The following is a 19,625-nucleotide window of genomic DNA, read 5'->3' as shown; positions in this document are numbered from 1 at the left end:
GGAATCCAACTGGCGACCCTTTGGTTCGCAGGCCAGCACCCAATCCACTGAGCCACACCAGCCAGGCGAGACTTCTTTATATATTTTAGATGTGAGTCCTTACTGGATATGTAATTTGTGAATATTTTCCCCCACTGTGTAGCTTCTTTTTCATCCTCTTCACTGGGCCTTTTGCAGCAGAAAAGGTTTTAATTTTGATCAACTCCAGTATATAATTTTCCATGCATTCTGCTTTTGGTGTCAAGTCTAAGAACTCCGTCTAGCTCCAGATACTGAAAGTTTTCCCTATGTTTTAATTTTTTTCAAAAAGTTTTACACTTTTATCTTTTATGTTTAAGTCTATTACCATTTGAGTTCATTTTTGTATAAGGTGTGAGATTTAGGTCAAGGTTCATTTGTTTGCTTGTTGATGTCCAGTTGCACTTCTTGAAAAAATCCTTTCATTCCGCCATTGAATTACTTTTGCACCTGTGTTAAAAAAAATTGTTGGGCATATTTGAGTGATACAGGAATTCTCAACACTAGACTCATAAACTGAATTCAGCAGCATATTAAAAAGTCTATATACCATGAACAAATGGGATCATTCAACAAATGAAAATCAATATGATATTCCATTTTTTCACTCTCAACATGATTTTCATTAAATTTGAAGTGATTTCCTTGTAGCGTTTAGCTGGGACATGTTTTTTTATCTACTCTGCCAAACTCTACCTTTTACTTGGTATCTTTTTTTTTTCAATATGAGATTTTATTTATTTTTAGAGAAAGGGGAAGGGAAGGAGAGAGGGAGAGGAACATGAATGTGTGATTGCCTCTCACATGCCCCCTCCCCCAACCAGGGACCTGACCTGAAACCCAGGCATGTGTCCTGACTGGGAATCGAACCGGCAACTCTTTGGTTTGCAAGCCAGTGCTCAATCCACTGAGCCACATTAGCCAGGGCTTTGTTTGGTATCTTTTAATCTGTTTTTTCAAATGTATGTGGTATATAAACCATTGACATTTATGAAAAGTATTGATACATGAGGTCTTATGTCAGCCACTTTATTTTTTTTGTTTTTTGTTGCTTGATTTCTTTTTCCTTTCTTTTAGATTACTTGTGCATTTTTTTAGAATTGCATTTTGATCTACATATAGTGTTTTTGCATGTATTACTTTGAATAGTTGTTTTTAGTGGTTGCTGTAGTTATTACATTATATATACATAACTTGTAGTCTATTGCTGTTGTCATTTTACTAGTACAAGTTAGAAACCTTACTTTCACTTTTTTGCCCTTTACCTTCCCCTGTTAATAATATAATTTGTCTTAAATATTTCTTCTATATTTAGAACTACATAAGACCATGCTATAATTTTTGCTTTAACCATAAAAGATAATTTGGAGGAGATGGAAACCATATTGTATTTATTCATATTTTTTGCTTACTGTGTTTTTCTTCCCTCCTCATGTTCTAAGTTTCCATGTTTTATCATTTCCCTTCTCTTTGGAGAACTTTCTTTATCCATTCTTTTAGGGTGGTAGGTCAGCTGGCAAAAAATTCTCTTAGTTTTCCTTCAACGTGAGAATGTCTCAATTTCCCCTTCATTCCTGAATGGTAGTTTTGCTAGTTATAGGATTCTGGTTAAATAATTCTTTTAGTCCTGGAAAAATCTTCCGACACTTCCTTCTGGCTTCCATGGTTTCTGATGAGAAATATGGTGACATTTGAATTAGAATGTTTTCCCCTATAGCAAGGTGTGGTTTTCTCAGGCTGCTTTCCAGATTTTTTCTTTCCTTTGGTTTTTAGAATTTTAATTATGTTGTGTATTGTCCTGGATTTTTTTCTGAATCTGCAGCTCTCTTGTCATATTTGAAACATTTTTAACCGTGATTTCTTCTAGTACTTTTTTAAAAATATTTTATTTATTTATTTTTAGAGAGATGGGAAGGGAAAGAGAAAGAGGGAGAGAAACATCAATGTGTGGTTGCCTCTCATGCGCCCCCTACTGGGGACCTTGCCTGCAACCCAGGCATGTGCCCTGACTGGGAATCAAACCAGCGACTCTTTGGTTCGAAGGCTGGCACGCAATCCACTGAGCCACACCATCCAGGGCTCTTGTAGTACTTTTTTCAGCCCCTTTTCTAGGACTGTGAGGACATGAATGTTAGATCTTTTGTTATGTTCCACAGGTCAATGATTACATAATTTCTATAATTATTTAAATTTTAAAAATTTTAATTACAGTTGACATTCAATATTATATTGGTTTCAGGTGTACAGTATAGTGGTTAGAAATTTATATAACTGACAAAGTGATACCTACATAACCCTAGTACCCACCTGATACTATACACCGTTATTACAATATTATTGACTATAATCCTATAATCCCCATGACTATGTTGTGACTGCCAATTTGTATCCTAATTCCTTCATCTTTTTCACTGAGCCCCTGCAATAATTTCTATTTTTCTATGTCTGTGTTCACTGGTTCTTTCCTCTGTCCCTCAATGTTGAGCCTATTCTGTGGTCTTTTAAAATTTTGGTTATTGTACAAGTATTTTCAGTTCTAAAATTTGGTTCTTTTATCTTTCATTTCTTTGCTGAGACTTTTATTTTGTTTAAACTTGTAATGCTTTCATTTGATTCAAGTGTGTTCATAATTGCTCATTTAAACATTTTCCGGGGCTGCTTTAAAATCTTTGTCATATGATCCTAACGTCATCTTGGCGTTGGCATCTATTGATTGTTTTTCTTCATTTAGTTTGAGATTTTCTTGATTCTGTGCATAATGAGTGATTTTTTTGGATGAAACCTGAGCAATTTTGTATTATGTTATTTAAAACCTCTGTTTTTAGCCCTGGCTGGTATAGCTCAGTGGATTGAGCTTCTGCTGCAAACCAAAGGGTCGCCAGTTCCATTCCCAGTCAGGGCACATGCCTGGGTTGCGGGCCAGGTCCTCACAACAGGACGCGTGAGAGGCAACCACACGTTGATATTTCTCTCCCTCTCTTTTTCCTTCTCTTCCCCTCGCTCTAAAAAGGAATAAATAAAATCTTAAAAAAAACAACAACTTCTGTTGTTAGCTGGCTTCCTCTGATACTACTCTGGTAGGACAAGAGGATATGCCACCTCGTTACTGCCAGGTGGGAGTTGAAGTCCAGGTTTCCCACTCGGCCTTATTGACTGACACGCAAGGTGGGGGCTCCTCATTACTGCTGGGTGGGGCGGAAGTCCAGGCTCTCCACACAGTCTCTGCTGACATTGCAGGTGGGGGCATACAACCAGCCAGCAGGAATGGAAGTCCTGGCTTCCTGCTTGGCTTTCTCTGGAACCGCCCCAACAGAGTATTGTGGAGCCCTGCTATAACATCCCGGGACAGTTGGGGTCTAGCTTCCTAATTAAGGCTCTACTCGCATTGGTGGGGGGTGAGGGCACATTTTTTTCTGTGGTGTTCGGCTAGAGTAGAGTGGTTATTGTATACAAGTTTTCTGTCTACTAGGCTTCCCCTTATCTGTTCCTTTGGCTTTTGTTGGAGCTGGGTTTGGTCTGCAAATTTGATAATTATTATGGCGTTTGGAAAATTTACTTCATTTTTTTTCAATTTGTAGTAAAAATTAATTTTTTTTGCATGTTATATCACAATTAAATAATATTGGGGGATTCTTCCTATTGGAGATGCAAGTCTTTTTTATATTTTTTAGTTTCAAAAATAGGAAAAAGAAGTTACATTTTTTGGACATATTAAATAACTGGTCTATTTTCTTTGTTTTTTAGCTTATAGTTGCAACAACATGTATGGGAATAAACCATCCAATATTTTCCCGTAAAGTTTTTGATTTTTGTATTGTGGATGAAGCTTCTCAAATTAGCCAACCAGTTTGTCTAGGGCCGCTTTTTTTTTCTCGGAGATTTGTGTTGGTGGGGGATCATCAGCAGCTTCCTCCCCTGGTGCTAAACCGTGAAGCAAGGTAAGCAGACATTGAAGTTTTAATTTTAAATTAGATTCTTTTTAAGGGACAGTTACAGTACACTGACGGGCCTCAATTTATGTTGACAGAGCTCTTGGCATGAGTGAAAGCTTATTCAAGAGGCTGGAGCAGAATAAAAATGCTGTTGTACAATTAACTGTGCAGTACCGAATGAACAGGTATTTGTAACTGGCAGCTGCTTGGGACTTTCATGTTTGTTTTTATCCACCAAAACTAAAATTATTTTTGTAATTCTCTTAGTCAAATCATGTCCTTAAGTAATAAACTGACATATGAAGGAAAGCTGGAATGTGGATCAGACAAAGTGGCCAATGCAGTGATAAACCTACCTAATTTTAAAGATGTAAAGCTGGAACTGGAATTTTATGCGGATTATTCAGAAAGTCCTTGGCTGATTGGAGCATTTGAACCAAACAATCCTGTTTGTTTTCTTAATACAGACGAGGTAAAAAAAAAAAAAAAAACTTTTAAAAAAGTTTTTCTCCTTTTTTCCTATTATTTAAATTCCTCAGTTTTCAATAGCAAATGCCTCATTAGAGCATAGCAGTTAAAAGGTAATGTACTTCTGGTACACTTTGCAACACACACAAAGCGTTTTTTGTAGATCCACTATCATTGGGAGGAAGGTTTTTTGAGATTTGACAGATATCGAAATTGACTTTTAAGTAGGAAAGCTAGAAAGTGAACTCAAGAGTTTAATTACATTTCCTAGAAAAGAAACTGGCATTGATACTGTCCAGGGGCTGGGTTTACCAATGGACAGAAGACATGACAAATTTTTGTCCTTTTAAAGACTTTTTTAAAAAATAGACTGTATTTTCTAGAGTAATTTTAGGTTCGCAGCACAATTGAGCTGAAAGTAAGGAGGTTTCCCATATACCTCCTGACCCCACTTATGCACATAAAAACCTCTTTACAAACTTGGCATTAAACAAAAATCTCCACAGGGGCTTTAAATGACTTTTTCTAGGAACTAAGAACAAAGTTTGGCCGTATACTCCTATAGTTTGTTTTACATAGTGCTTCTCAGCATTGATTAGACATCTTTACATAAGTTCAAATAAAAATATAGTGGCCAATTACATGTATGCATATTACTCTGAAATATATCATTTGTTATTAAGATAGGTGAGGTTAGCTGATTGTTAAAAACGGAGCCTAATGGTACATACACTGTTGGAATTTTCATTCTCTTGGATATTGCCCTAAGCATTTCAGGTTCAAGAATTAACACCTAGGGGCAGGCAGATTCTGGGAAATTCATTCAAATAAGCTGATTTCACAGATGACTGCTTTTATAAACCACAATTCTAATTTATGAGTTATAATTTATAGTACAATTATTTACCTCACTGATGATTGCTCAGGTTCTTTATTTTTGCTACTCAGGTTTTCTATTTCTTAGCATCAGGATTCCAAATACGTTGTATTAAAAATAATCAAGGTTAGTTAGGGATATGTAGGAGCAAAATAGTCCTTGGGGAGTTTTACCGTGTGTTCTAGAACCCGAGGAACTTTATCTGCTCCATTATTTGTGTAAAAGGCAACAAGAAAATGGAAAGAGCCCAGATATTGGAGCCAGATCTAAGTTTTCATTCCCAGTGCCATGATTTATTGTGAGACCTTGCCAGTTTCTTATCTTTTCTGGCCTTTGAGTCCTTAAAATGGGGGATTACAAAGTAAAGCGTGTGAAGCCCAGTGTGTGGTCGGCTTTCATAGAAATTTTAGTCTAAACTGTGGCATGTTTAAGATGGTTGCCTCTGGATGGCTTTCTGAAAGTGAATAATCTCATTCATTTCCACTTACAAGATGAAGAAATTTTTCAGCGGTCTCCACAACTGGCTGTACAGTCTCTTAGAGCTACCTGTGTGCTCTTAACTTTAGACGTTGTTTTATAAGCAGGATGCTTATTTTTCTACATAGGTTCCAGCACCAGAACAAGTTGAAAAGAATGGAGTGAGCAATATAACAGAAGCCAAACTCATCATTTTCCTGGCTTCAATTTTTATTAAGGTAATTTAGAATTTTATTTTGAGGGCAAATTAATATTTGTAAAGTAATAGAATGTTAGAATACAAGGCAGTTAAGTTGTAGTAGCATTGACCCTTGTTTATTAAGAGGACTGAAGCTTGATTGTTTCATTTTGAGGAAATTTATCTCAGACATGTAATTTTTTTATAGTGGCATTTTGGGTTTCCTTTTAGGATAACCTTTGTAACATGAGATAATTCTGATTGTGTCAGTATAGTGCTGGAGTCGGTGTGATTGGGGATCAGAAACGTCGGTGTAAGGGATAGTAGAAAGTGGATGTATATCTTTATCTTTATACTTTTTCTTGTATGGCAGCAACGATCTAGTGGCATGCAAACCATTATACGGCCACGAACTTCTAAAAATCAAGGGAGCAATGTTTGAGGAAATTATTTCAGCTCAGGAAATGTGCATTTTGATTTAGAACAAATTCAATAATTATATTTATTCCTTGTGATAGGAATGTCTATTAGAAACATCAGTTGGGCACATTATGTAGTAAACATGTAATTTAATGAATTTAGTAAAGCTTAAGTAACAAAACTCAAGATTTTAAAAATTCTACATTGTGTCCTTTCTGTTTAGGCTGGCTGTAATCCCTCTGATATTGGTATCATTGCACCATACAGGCAGCAGTTAAAGATCATCAATGATTTATTGGCACATTCTTCTGTTGGGATGGTTGAAGTTAATACAGTAGACAAATACCAAGGAAGAGACAAAAGTATCATTCTAGTGTCTTTTGTTAGAAGTAATAAAGATGGAACGGTAAGTTAAATGTATTTTCTGCTGATTTGTCTGGGACATACTTTTTTCCTTTCTTTTTTTAAGAAATTGTGGTAAAAACATAGAATGTAAAATTTACCACCGTAACTATTTTTAAGTGTATAGTTCAGTAGTGTTAAGTATATTCGCGCTGTCATGCAACAGATCTCCGGAACTTTTTCATTTTGCAAAAAATTGAAGCTCTGTACCGATGAATAACAACTCCCTCCTTCCTTCCCATTCCAGCCTGGCCACCACCATTCTACTCTATGTATGTGTCTCTATGAAGTTGGCTACTCTAGGGACCTTATACAAGTGGAACCTTAGAATGTTTGTCCTTTTGTAAGTGGCTTACTTCCCTTAGAATGATGCCCTCAAGGTTCATCCATGTCGTAGCATGTGGCAGGATTTCCTTCCTTTTAAAGGCTGAGTGATATTCCTTTGCACATATATACCACATTTTGTTATTCATTTATCCATCAACACACATTTGGGTAGCTTCTACCTCTTGGCTGTTGCATTTGGGGCATTTTAAACACAAAGGCTTTCTCAGATATACTTTTCGATTTATAGATAATTCTAGTTTTTGTTTTGTTTTCATTTTTACCTCGATTTTTTTTTCTTGATTATGTGATACTTCCATATGGTTATAAAAATGTACATAGTAAAAAGTCTCCCTTCTACTGTATTCCTTTTCTTCTTAGTTCTTATACTCACAGGCAATTACAGGTAATTTTTAGTTTTTTGAATAACCTTCTGGAATTTCCTAGTCATATACAAGCAGATGAGAATCAGTGTTCATAGTTCCCTCCTTTTTACACAAAAGGTAAAAATATATTATTCTGAACTTTTGCTTTGCCACTTAGTAAAATAGCTTGGAGATGTTTTTGATGTCAGTATATAGAAAGAGCTTTCATTCTGTTCTTATTGTTGCATAGTTTTCCATTATACAGGGTCCAGCACAAGTAATGCCCCTTTTTTGTGACAGAATCTTTTATTACAAAATCATAAGCGTGTAATTCTGTAACATAACAAAATCACACTCAAGCATACCATATGACATTTTAGGTGAAATGTTCAAATTAAGACTATAAAATATTACACCCACATTAGTACCCTCCAGCCACACTCCAGCAGGTGTTACATCTGTGGGACCCTGTACATGTGTGTCATGGTACAGGGTAATTTAACCACTCCCGAGTCTTCTATTTTTATTACTGTAACAAACAATGCTACAATGAGTGGAAGGTAGCTCTACTTTTTATTTTTATTATATATCTGATAATTTTAGATTATGGCTAGGATATGACACCAAAGATAAAATACATGAAGTTGACACTGTGGGCAAACTTTTCCAAAAGTCAAGATTTTTGTGTGTAATTTTTAAAATTGATGTTCAGGTACAGTTGTCTCCATTCTCCCCCCACTACTCCTCTCCATCCCACCCTCAATCCTACTCCCTTTGGCTTTGTCCATGAGACCTTTATATATATTCCCTGACAACCCTTACCCTATTTTCCCCCATTATCCATCTCCTCCCTCTGGTTACTGTCAGTTTATTCTTTATTTCAGTCTCTGGTTATATTTTGCTTGCTTGTTTGTTTTGTTGATTACATTCCACTTATAGGTGAGATCACATGGTATTTGTTTTTCACCACCTGGCTTATTTCACTTAGCATAATGCTCTCCAGTTCCATCTGTGCTGTTGCAAAGTGTCGGAGCTCTTCTTTCTTTTTGCTGCATAGTATTCCATTGTGTAAATGTACCACAGTTTATTGATCCACTCATTTACTGATGTGCAGTATATTTTTTAAAAAGTAATAAAATAACCTTCCCTGGTGGTCTGTTGGTTAGCATTAAAAGTAATAAAATAGTTCAAGACAAATTGTGTTCTTGGCCAGAATAAACTCAAATTTATAAGAAACCTAAAATAACCGAAAATTATATATCTTTCAGCTTGGTGAACTCTTGAAAGACTGGAGACGACTTAATGTTGCTCTAACCAGAGCCAAACATAAACTGATCCTCCTGGGCTGTGTGTCCTCCCTAAACCACTATCCTCCTTTGCGGAAGCTACTTTGCCATCTAAACTCAGAAAAATTAATATCCTTTTTGTTTTCTCTGTGGTCATATTTGATAGTGCTATTTTGTGTATTTTATTTATGTACTTGCATAAATTAAAAATTCAGTGTCTTGTGTTTTCCAGGGGCATATTTCAAAGATCTCATTCTACAAAGGGGAGAGAGAAAACAATTCACAGGAAGTAATTTTAAGCCGAAAGTAGAATAATGAAGGTGATGGCGGATAGTGTGTGAAGTGAGAAAGGGGAGAAAAGGGACTTGATCTGTTGCCCAATGAACAGGGACACATCTAGGAAAACTGGTTCTCTCCTCTGGTTTCTCTCATCCCAATAACCCTTTGTTATTTATAACCCTTTGTTAAAAATATAGTATAGCCTTGGCTGGTGTGGCTCAGTGGGTTGAGCACCAGCCTGCAAACCTAAAGATGGCTGATTCAATTCTTGGTCAGGGCGCATGCCTGGGTTGTGGGCCAGTTCCCTGGCCGGGGGCATGTGAGAGGTAACCAATCAATCTAACATTGATGTTTCTGATCACCGTATCAATGTTTCTCTCCCTCTCGTTCTCCATCCCTTCCCTCTCTCTAAAAAATAAATAACATCTTTAAATATACAGGGTCCGGCAGAAGTAACGCCTGCTTGAGTGTGGTTGGTAGGGTAACAATATGAGTGCAATAATTTATAGTTTTAATTTGAGCATTTCACCTACAATGTCACATGGTGTGCTTGAGTGTGATATTGTTATGTTACAGAGTTACATTGCTTATGATGTTGTAATAAATAAGTATAATTAAAAGGGGGCATTATTTGTGCTGGACTATCTATCTATATCTATATAAAATTATAGGACAAAGCATTATATTAAAAAATAGAGAATTAGCCCTGGCTGGTGTGGCTCAGTGGATTGAGTGCCAGCCTGTGAACCAAAGGGTCACCAGTTTGGTTCCTCACGTGCCTGGGTTGCAGCCAGGTCCCCAGTGTGGGGCGCGTGAGGGGCAGATACACATTGGTGTTTCTCTCCCTCTTCCTCCCTTACCCTCTCTCTAGGGATAAATAGAATCTTTTTTAAAAAATGGAGAATTATTTATTGTCATATTATAGTTTATTTTTAAAATAGATCATCTTTTTAAAAAATTATATGTAGGTGTTAGGCTAACATACATAAACCTTATTGCATAAGTGCATTATTTTCCATAGAATGCTATAAAAATCTTTGTAATTTTTAGCAGTCCTGTAAACCAGATTATGAAATATTAAATAATTATGTCATAAATGTTTTATGTGATTCCATAGTGTGTTAAATATGTCTTCCTTAATTTATTTTACATCATTGATCTGCCATCAGGAGAACATGAAAGTCTTTGTTATGTATTGGGTGATTTTCAAAGAAGGTGAAGCACTGCTTTCCTTTTTCACACTAGCACAGAGCTCTCTAACAGTTTCCTGTTATTGGTAATTTGGGCATGCTCTCAATCAGCACCTGGTTCGTCTGTGGAGATAACTTTTATCCTAAGGGTATGAAATGCTGTAAATGTACTCTGTTCAGAGTTGCAGGTTCTCTGTGTGTGTTTGTATAATCTTGTTAAACACAAAGTTCTATCACCATACAAAATTTAACACTATGTATTTTTCAGTACAGGTATACCCAAAACTGAAAAGTCTAAATTTATACTACCAAATATGTGTTTTTGTGTGACCTGCAAAGAATCTGATAAATGTTTACCAGCTTTTGAGATGGATTTTTGGGAGAATCTGAGGTTTAAACTTTTAAGTTTAAAATTTCAAGATTAACTTGACTTTGTAGATCTTTGTCATATTTTATTTGCAATGTAGATAAAGAAAATTGATTTGTTTTTATCATTTAAGGAAAATCTTACGGTGATGAGAACATAGGTATGAATTTTTTTTTGAGATTCCTGATCCAAATCCATCTTGCTATTTTTCCCTTTTTGTTTTCTGGTGTCAAATATGTTTTCACTTAAAAACCTAGCCTTTTTGCCCTGGCTGGTATGGCTCAGTGGATTGAGTGCTGGCCTGAGAACCAAAGGGTTGCTGGTTTGATTCCCAGTCAGGGCACATGCCTGGGCTGTGGTCCAGGTCCCCAGCAGGGAGCACGCAAGAGGCAGCCACTCACTGATGTTCCTCTCCCTCTTTCTCTCTCCTTTCCCCTTTCTAAAAATAAATAAATAAAATATTTTTTGAAAAAATGTCCTAGCCTTTAAACTATAAGTTGATTATTTCCAACTAATTTCTACTTCTTTCTTGCTCTCCCACTTGTTATTTTTAGTATTGAGTATTCTAGATTATGATATAAAAGAAAATAATTCTTCTTTAGAAATTTTGTTGCTGAATTGATGACAAATTAAAAATGTATATCCTATTTTCACCTCTTTATGTTCACATACCCTTTGTTTTGGGGCATTGCTCAAATTTTCCTCTTTGTATAAACACGTTTTGTGTAACAGAAATACCTCAAAGTACTTATGTATATGGTGACCAATTTCAGCCTCAGCGTATCATCTTCTCCATGGACAGCTCTCATTTCTCTCAATTGCTTCTACCTCACATGTTTTTTAAAAAATGATTACTTGAAGTTTTCATTAAATAAATTGTTTTCTACCGTTCTATTTTTCTGTGTCAATTATTAATACTGAATAATAAATTCAGGGTTTTCCAGCATTTTTTTTCTAGTAGTGACACCTGAAATATTTATAATGCTCTAAAGATGAGACCAAGGGGTGTTGACATTGTGTAACAGGAAGGACTCTAAGATAATTTCAGTTCCTGGGGGTGAAATGAATAAGAAATTTTTTTGATTTAGTCAGTGGTTACTTCTTTACAGGTTTGTATGGCCTGTAAAGTAAAGCCGTATGGAAGAAGAATTTGAGAAGGAGTTCTGTATTTTCTGTCATTTGTGAATCTCTTGCTTACAAGATTCTAGCCACTTACTTATTTGAAAGAGTTAGGATTCATCGTCTATGTATAAGGTGCTGAGTTGGAGGCTTGGGATGAGCTGGAGGTTAAACCCAAACTGGGCACTCAGAAGAGCTATAGTGCAGTGTAAGTATATTCACGCCGAGGACTAAGACAGCAATGGCTACCAAACACTAATGTTACGGGCACTCGCTTTTTGTTCAGTTCCAGACTATAAGCACCATTATTACCCTAAGAAGATCTCGCCTGTAGTACAAAGCCAAGATTTGATGACAGTGTAGCCATTCCAGTGGCCTCATTCCTGAATCAGTTCAGAGTTCCTGCTAACATCTCCCTCTTGCCATCTCTGATTCCATCTCTCTCTCTAAAGGCAGGTCTTCCCCAGACCTCCCTGTTTGGTGTGATCCGCTTCTCTTGTCGTTGGATAGTGATGGCTTCAACTATCACCTGTGTGGCTGTTTACCAAATCTGTACCTCACACTATGTCTTCTAAGTTTTGCCTATAACTTTTCTAGCGTATGCTTTCAGAATCTCCTATGAGGACTGCAGACTCAGTACACATAGAATGTAAATTCCCATCTTCATCTAATGCAGCGATTTTCAACCCGTATGCTGCAGCAGGCACTCTGGTGTGCCCAAGAGTTTTTAAAACATGCAATACCTGACGATTTAGTCAAGGGCACTGACCTCTTTCCCCTTAGACTGTGAAATAAAAAATGACAACAGCCAATGCAACAACAGCCAGCAACAAGTGAGAATGAATTAAAATTGTACTTACTTGTTTTGTCAGATCGGCAAAAAATACAATATGTTTTTTGGTGTGCCACAGAATTTTAGTAATTAGTTTATGGTGTGTCAGGAGATGAAAAAGATTGAAAATCGCAGATATAATGCCTGCCTTCTTGTGATCCCTATTTTGGTTAACACCACCATCTACCTCACAGTTAGTTACCTGAGCTTTAAAGTCTCTGTGTATGTTTCCTTCTTTAAATATTTTTTCCCTTCTAATTATAGAGCAGTACTTGATTGTAGTGAGAATTTCAAACACTGAAGATTTTAGAAAATTAAATTTTTTTGTAATTTCATCCTTTAGTTACAGCTACTGGTAGTTTGTTGTATGATGATATAGCGTGGTGTTTAAAAAACAATATATTACCACAACCCATAAGAAATACATTTATGCCATGACTTGGCATAGATGTGCACATGTGAGCATCTGAAACAATACTGTAACAAAACATTTACCCTTTTTATATGTGACACACCTTAATATTTCCCACTCTATTCCATTAAAAAACAGCTGATTATAAGCTATTAAAATTGCTTTCATATCCCATTGATAGATTGGAACCCATGGTTTGTAATAGAGGGTTGGCCAAAAAGTCCATTTAGTTTTTTCTAAAATAAAAGACACATTTTTCATTTTCACCAATAACTATTGATTTGGATATTTTGAGTATGTTGGCTATCTCCCACTGTTGGTTTCTAGTGGGTCGAGGCCAGGGATGCTGCTAAACGCCTTCCAATGCATGAGACAGCCCCACAGCAAAGAATTACTTGCCAAAATGTCAGTAAGCCAAGAAACTTCTCAAACCACTTTTAACACCTTCGATCAGTCACAGCACCATCTCCATATATTGCACAATTTTTTTGCGTCTCAGTTGCGTTTTTACCTTTCTTGAAATAATGAAGCATAGTGAAGCACAGCTCAAAATATTGCCCGTTTTCTTCCATCTTCAATATTAAAATGGCTGCACAAAAACCAATTTTGATACATTATTTTTAATGCATGCTGATACGACAGCTGTCACAATACAGTGGAACAAAGTTGTTTCAAATGAAGTTAAAGACAGCTAAGCTCTACTAGAGCCATCGTATGGAAAAAACTAAAACTTTTTGGACAACCCAATACAAGTCATTCTCTAACATTTTGTTCATATATTTGTTGTAACTTTAATAAACTACAGGGTCTGGCAGAAGTAACGCCTGTTTGAGTGTGGTTGGTAGGGTAATAATATGGGTGTCATAATTTATAGTTTTAATTTGAACATTTCACCTAACATGTCATAATGTGCTTGAGTGTGATATTATATTACAGAATTACATGCATATGAGTTTGTAATGAGTCTGTGATAAAAAAGGCGTTATTTGTGCCGGACCCTGTATTTTTGCTGTTCCCTATCCATGTGTTTTCCTCTTCCCATTTGTATCCTCTGTCTAGATTTGTCTTTTCCTCCATTATCATTTATGCAACCTTACCCAGTCTGAAAGAGCTTGTCATCTCCAAAACGCCTTGTCTGATTTTTTTCCCTGACAAAAGAATTATTGCCATCTTTATACTTAGACTACATAATAGTGCCTTACGTAGCTTTATTAACACTTACCGCCTTTTAAAACAGCAGTAGTAATATGTAGCCTGCTTTAACGTTTGCCAGCAATTTTCATAGATATTCTCTCAGTTGGATTAAACCCTGCAGAGTACCTAGCACAGATATTCTGTATTAGCATATGGCCCTGGGCAGGTCACCGCTAGAATTCAGGTGTTTTGATTAGGATTCAGCAATTTTCCTAGTCACTATGTGTCCCCATTTGGTGCTGCAGCAGTCTTATAGTTGTCATTGTAAGCAAATCACATCTTAGGCTAGCTGGGTGTATGACTGGAAGTTTGTGGCATGACGCAACAGCTGGTCTACCTGGATTCAGTGGAGAGCTTTGCTGATTGAAAAGACTGCTTCTAGTTATTAGGATAGGCCCATCCAATTCCATTCAGGATAAGCCCATCCAATTCCACTCAAGTCACCGATGACCCTTAGGTAACTGAGGCTCAATCCTGGGAAGTATGAATCAAGATGGATGCAGGGGATGAAGTCTGCATCTTTTATGGGTATTGCTTTGGCACATAAAAGATTTTCACATTGATTTCTTTTTTTTTTTAGCTTTTATGGTGAGCTTTAAAAATTATAAAACTTTTCAAAAATACACGAAATAGAGTAGTTCAAGGAACTGTATTCACCCATCACCCATATTCAGTAGATTTTGCTGCAGTTGTTTTCAACATCCTTGATTTTTAAAAAATCTGAGATGTTGTAAAGCAAATTCTAGACATCTAGTTCCACCCCTATACTTCAGTGTGCGATGAGCTTTTAAAAATAGTATTTTTGTTACATAATATTTGAAAGCTTTTTTTAAAAACCTAGATTCTTAGCTTTAGTAGATGAAGGACTAAACAGATTAATATTCTACTTAACCCTATTAAGGGTAAACATAACACACTAAATTCTAATTCTGTTCAACACAAGGGGGCTAGAATATCCAGCAAAATGTTTACTTTAAGAATATGCCCTCAAAGGGAGAAATGGCTTTTCGCTTTAAATAAACTGGGTTTTTTGCTGAATTAAATTTCTTTTTACATGTTACCTATAGAGTCCCTGTGGGGAAGCAATCTAGAAAATAAAAGTCTTTTCCCTTGTTCTTATTGCTCTATAGAATAATTAAATATATACTTAATTTTACTCACTTTTCTAAATACACTTAGAATTCCTCTTTAAACCATGATTTGGAGAAGAGAAAAATGATGAAGTTAGTTGTATTTCAACTTTAACAGTAAGATAGTAAAAGGGGTTAGACTTGCCACGAATTTTAGACCCCTTGAAACACTGTACAAACCTCAGAGACATTTTCAGGTTATGAAAATGGAGGCTACTTTTGTACTAGTTCAAATTCTGGTTCTGTCACTTAAAAGTTCTGTGACTTCGGGTAAGTCATTTAACCTTTCTGAGACTGGTTTCATTGGCAAAATGGAGATTATTCATTCTAACCAGCATGGTTTTGAAAATCAACTTTGATTCTGGCCTAGGAACATTGTGTTGCCTCCGTTCATGGCCGGACAGGTTCACAGGATTTGGGCAGACAGAAGAGTATTCACGGAGCCATTGAGATGTCTGACCTGCCTTTATTCAAGGGTGGGTGGTCCACACATACTGCAAGCTGCGTGTCCCCCCGTGTCACTGCATGTCTCTGCGTGTCTCCTGCCCCTAGTGGGAAGTCCCTAACTGCCTCATATACTAAATACAGATAAAGCCAGCGGGGTGCCAGGGTATTATGCAACAGAGCTTCATTCTACGCGTGCAGGCCCACTCAAGGCTATGGGAACATTTTGTTAGATCCATTCTCAAGGCCATAGGAACACTGCTTATTAGGACCTTTCTCAAGGTTATGGGAACTGCTTTCCTTAGTTGCCCAGACATCTGGGTGAGGAAGCCAGACTAACTCTGTTTACCCTACAAACATACATGCTTATTGATACTAGAGGGGGCATGGAAGATCGATGGAGAAAGGATAATGCGATAGTTGGCTATCAATATATGGAAAAATCGAAATTTGACCCTATCCCATACCATTAACTAAAGTCAATTCTGGGTGCAATAACAGGCCTAAATATGAAAGGCAAACCTATGCAACTCTTAAAAGAGTTATCTTCATGACCTTAGGGTAGGGAGGACTTCTTAAACAAGACTCTAAAGTATAAATCAAGTTTAACTAAAAGAAAATTAAAGATTTATATTAATCAAAGGTCTTGATAAAGAGAGAAAATATTAGCCAGAAGTTATTGGCAACACGTAACGACACCAAACTTATGTAGAATGTTTAGTAACTTGTACAATCCAGTAAGTGTAGGAAAATAGGCTAAAGCTCTGAACAGTCTCTGCAAAAGGGAATCTCCAAATAGTAAACATGGGTAAAGTGCTCAATGTCATCAGTAATGATAAGTACAACAGAAACCCAACATACAATCACCTACCCACAAGATATTCCAAAAATGAAGAAATTCTCACAATTCGAGTATTAGAATGGAGAGGGAGTTACAGAAAGACTGATAGGAGTGTTAATTTTGAGAAGAGTGTTTAAAACAGTTTGGCATTATCTAGTAAATTTAAAGAAAGGTATACATGATTCCCAGTAATTCTATTCTTAATTATATGCCCTAGAGACTCTGGTGCTATAGGCACCAAGATGTATGTACAACCTGGAAACTCCTCAAGCACATGGATTACGTTCAGCAAATGAAACAAGATAATTCATAGTGTTATTCCATTTTTGAAAAGTTTATAGACAAGCAAAAAGTACACTACATTGTTGAAGGGAACATACTTGAGTGGTAGTAACACAGAAAAAAAAAAAAGGCAAGAAGATTCTCATAAAAGGCAGAATAGTGTTTACCCTCTAGGAGAACTGCGAGTGAGTGGTGACTAGTGGCATTTCCCAGGGATGATGGCTCTGTCCTATGCGCACTCTGGTAGTGGTCACACAGCTGTTTTATTTTATAGTGATTCTTTAAACTGTGTATATGTTTTGTACATTTCATCCCTGTATGCTTACTCACAATAAATAAAATTAAAAACCAAAAGCAGTAAAGCAGCATAACAAAACTTGCTAATGGCCAAAGCAATGACAAGAAAACATTGCTCCATTTTCAAGAAACACCTCGGTCTGTTTCTAGCAACTGCTGATCCAACTAGGTAATAGCTCACTTTTCCCAAACGCATATAAGTTAAACCATGTCATCGGACCATGAGGTTTTTTTTCCTCCTGAAATGAAAAAACACTAGCTTTATCTTGACACTAGTTTCTTTGATTAGTAAAATCGATCCCCATTGCATTTTCTATCACTTAATTTTTTTCAATTATAGTTGATATTCAATATTACATTGGTTTCAGGCGTAGGGCATAGTGATTAGACATTTATATACTTTACTGAGTGATCCTTCCGTTAGTCTGTTATCCCCATTGCTTTTTACGAACCAGTGTATTTAATGGTTTGAACGTCAGGATTTGGGCTGTATGAAGTTTCAGTAGATTCCTGCCAACTGTTAATCGGTTCAGATTTTCTAAACTCTTTTCATCTCCTACCAGTGCGTGAAGAGGAAAGGGAAGGGGTCAGGTGCGTTAAAGGAAACCCCGGCGGCCCGGCGGATGGAAACGTTTGCACGTGGCTCATCCCCGTTGGCACCGGCGTCCCGAGCGCGGCGTCTGGAAGCCCCGAGGGTGAGAGGCGGGCGTTCCGACCGGGGTCCCGCCCTCCGGCTCCACAGACCCTCCTTCCGGTCCACCGGGCCGCAAGAGGGTTAGCGGCGGCGGGAGTCTCCCCGGCTAGCCACGGGCTCCGCGGCCCCCGCCCCGCTCGCGGTGCAGCGGAGCTCCCGGGCGCCCTCCCGCCGCCGGGAGCGCTGTGGGCCGCCGCGGCTCTGCTCGCTGACGCCGTGGCGGCCGCCGCGCGTCTGAAGGGAGCTGCTGGCGCGGCCCAGGCAGTCCCCGCCCGAGACCGCGCCACCGTCGCCGCCGCCATGGGTAAGGGGAGCGGGCCGAGAGCGGACTCTGGGCCCTGCGTCCTAGGCTGACGGCCGCGGCCGGACGAGGAGTACGGGCGGTGGCGGGCACCGAGGCCTCCGGGTCGGAACTGGGGCCGGAACGCGGCACGGGCTAGGCCGCTGCAGCTCGGGACGCGGGGGCGCGCGGGGTCACCATGGCAACGCGCGGCTACCCCTAGTTCCCTCGGGCCCGAGCTCTGCGGCCTAAGGCGAGGGCTGTCAGTCCGTCGACTCTAGCGAGCGAGGACACGGCCGGCCGGATTGTCGGTCCCTGGTCTGGGGAACAGTCGGGGGCGGGCGATGCCATCTCAGGTTTGGGGGTGGCAGCGGGAAGACGCGTCTCAGGTTTTGGCCTGGGTCCCCGACACCGAGGGCGGGGGAGGGGCAGCGATGTCGTGCGGAGCCCCCGGTGAGCCCTCCGCTTGGGTCCCGCGGGCGCCCCGAGCCTTTTGGACAGTCTTCCTCGGGGGAGATAGGTAGGCAGGGAAGGGGCTCTAGGGCCGGGCAGATGCCGGGGCTGGCCCTTGGCTGTGCTTCGGGCTGCGAGCCGCGGGACGCCCGTGCCAGCTCCGGCGGGGCGCGGCCGGTGTGAAGTCTGCGCGGAAGCTGCCGGCGCCCAGGCCGGACCTGCCGCCCAGCGCTGCAGAGGCACCCTTTGTCTAGTTGTCGCATCGTACGTTACAGATCGTGATGGAAACTGTTAGGAAAAATGGAGAATTTCCATAGCTTATGAAACATTAAGTGGTTTCGCCCCCGAAAAAAAGAGGGAGTCATAGCACTGTGCAGATTTGAAGAAGTGACGTGTGTGGAGATTTTCCACCTGCTAGCCAGGTCATTGCCCATGTGGCTGTTTGCATGTTTTGCCTGGCTATCTGAGATTAAAACTAGAATACTAGATCATAGGGAACCCTGGACTTTTTGTTCAGTGAAGAAAAAACGGACCCTTGGTTTACTCGGGGGTAGTAAACTTGTCAGAGATTATGAAACGCTTTACTAAGTGCTTCGTTTTTCTGCACTTGATTTTGTCACCTGTGTTTGCTGAAAATATTCCTGCCACTCAGAACGGTATGAGAGTATGGGGGAGCATCTGAATTTCAAAGTAAACGGAGAATAAAATTTGTGGGGAGGAAAAAATATTTTTTGTGAATTGAAAATATCATTTGAAATCAGTTTTTAAATATATCTGTTGACTTGTTACTCAGCTGAATCAGTTGTGTAGAAGGGCAGGGAAACTTAATGTAAAACCGGACCCTGTTTGTATTTCCTTTTGGAAAATAAAGGAGTCACGCAACACAGAACAACAGTTATGATGAAAAAACAAGATAATTAAAATGAGTGAAAATCGAATGGCTTCCCCTGTATTCTCTTGTCAGTGTGTTTTTATTTATCTGTCATGATTGTTGTGAGTAATACTGGAATCTTAGAATTTTAACTACCTTTTATTTTATTGCCAGTTTATTCTGAAATTTTTTT

General features: G+C 38.6%; 2 protein-coding genes across 7 annotated transcripts in view; both read left to right on the top strand.

The window, feature by feature from the left end:
* DNA2 (DNA replication helicase/nuclease 2) overlaps positions 1 to 11,464 on the top strand; it is a 47,905-nt gene extending 36,441 nt beyond the window's left edge. The window contains exons 15-21 of one of the 2 annotated variants that reach the window (XM_024561399.3): positions 3,763 to 3,956; positions 4,046 to 4,135; positions 4,218 to 4,422; positions 5,901 to 5,990; positions 6,594 to 6,776; positions 8,730 to 8,876; positions 10,177 to 11,464. In XM_024561399.3, the coding sequence (XP_024417167.2) occupies positions 3,763 to 3,956; positions 4,046 to 4,135; positions 4,218 to 4,422; positions 5,901 to 5,990; positions 6,594 to 6,776; positions 8,730 to 8,876; positions 10,177 to 10,245 (978 nt within the window). In that variant the 3' untranslated portion in view covers positions 10,246 to 11,464. Of the gene's footprint in view, positions 1 to 3,762; positions 3,957 to 4,045; positions 4,136 to 4,217; positions 4,423 to 5,900; positions 5,991 to 6,593; positions 6,777 to 8,729; positions 8,970 to 10,176 lie in introns of those variants that run through there. The other variant, XM_053922933.1, reaches the window with a different exon arrangement.
* Positions 11,465 to 17,872: 6,408 nt separating this feature from the next.
* Positions 17,873 to 19,625, top strand: part of RUFY2 (RUN and FYVE domain containing 2) — a 44,129-nt gene continuing 42,376 nt past the window's right edge. For 2 of the 5 annotated variants that reach the window (XM_053923314.2, XM_053923315.2), the window contains exon 1: positions 17,873 to 18,132. In XM_053923314.2, coding sequence (XP_053779289.1) covers positions 18,129 to 18,132 — 4 coding nt within the window. In that variant the 5' untranslated portion in view covers positions 17,873 to 18,128. Of the gene's footprint in view, positions 18,133 to 18,437; positions 18,562 to 19,625 lie in introns of those variants that run through there. The other 3 variants (XR_008426744.2, XM_053923313.2, XM_053923316.2) reach the window with 2 other exon arrangements.

This window comes from Desmodus rotundus, chromosome 4 (genome assembly GCF_022682495.2).
Source record: "Desmodus rotundus isolate HL8 chromosome 4, HLdesRot8A.1, whole genome shotgun sequence".
Classification (NCBI taxonomy): Eukaryota; Metazoa; Chordata; class Mammalia; order Chiroptera; family Phyllostomidae; genus Desmodus; species Desmodus rotundus.
This window is presented reverse-complemented; position numbering and strand designations above follow the sequence as displayed.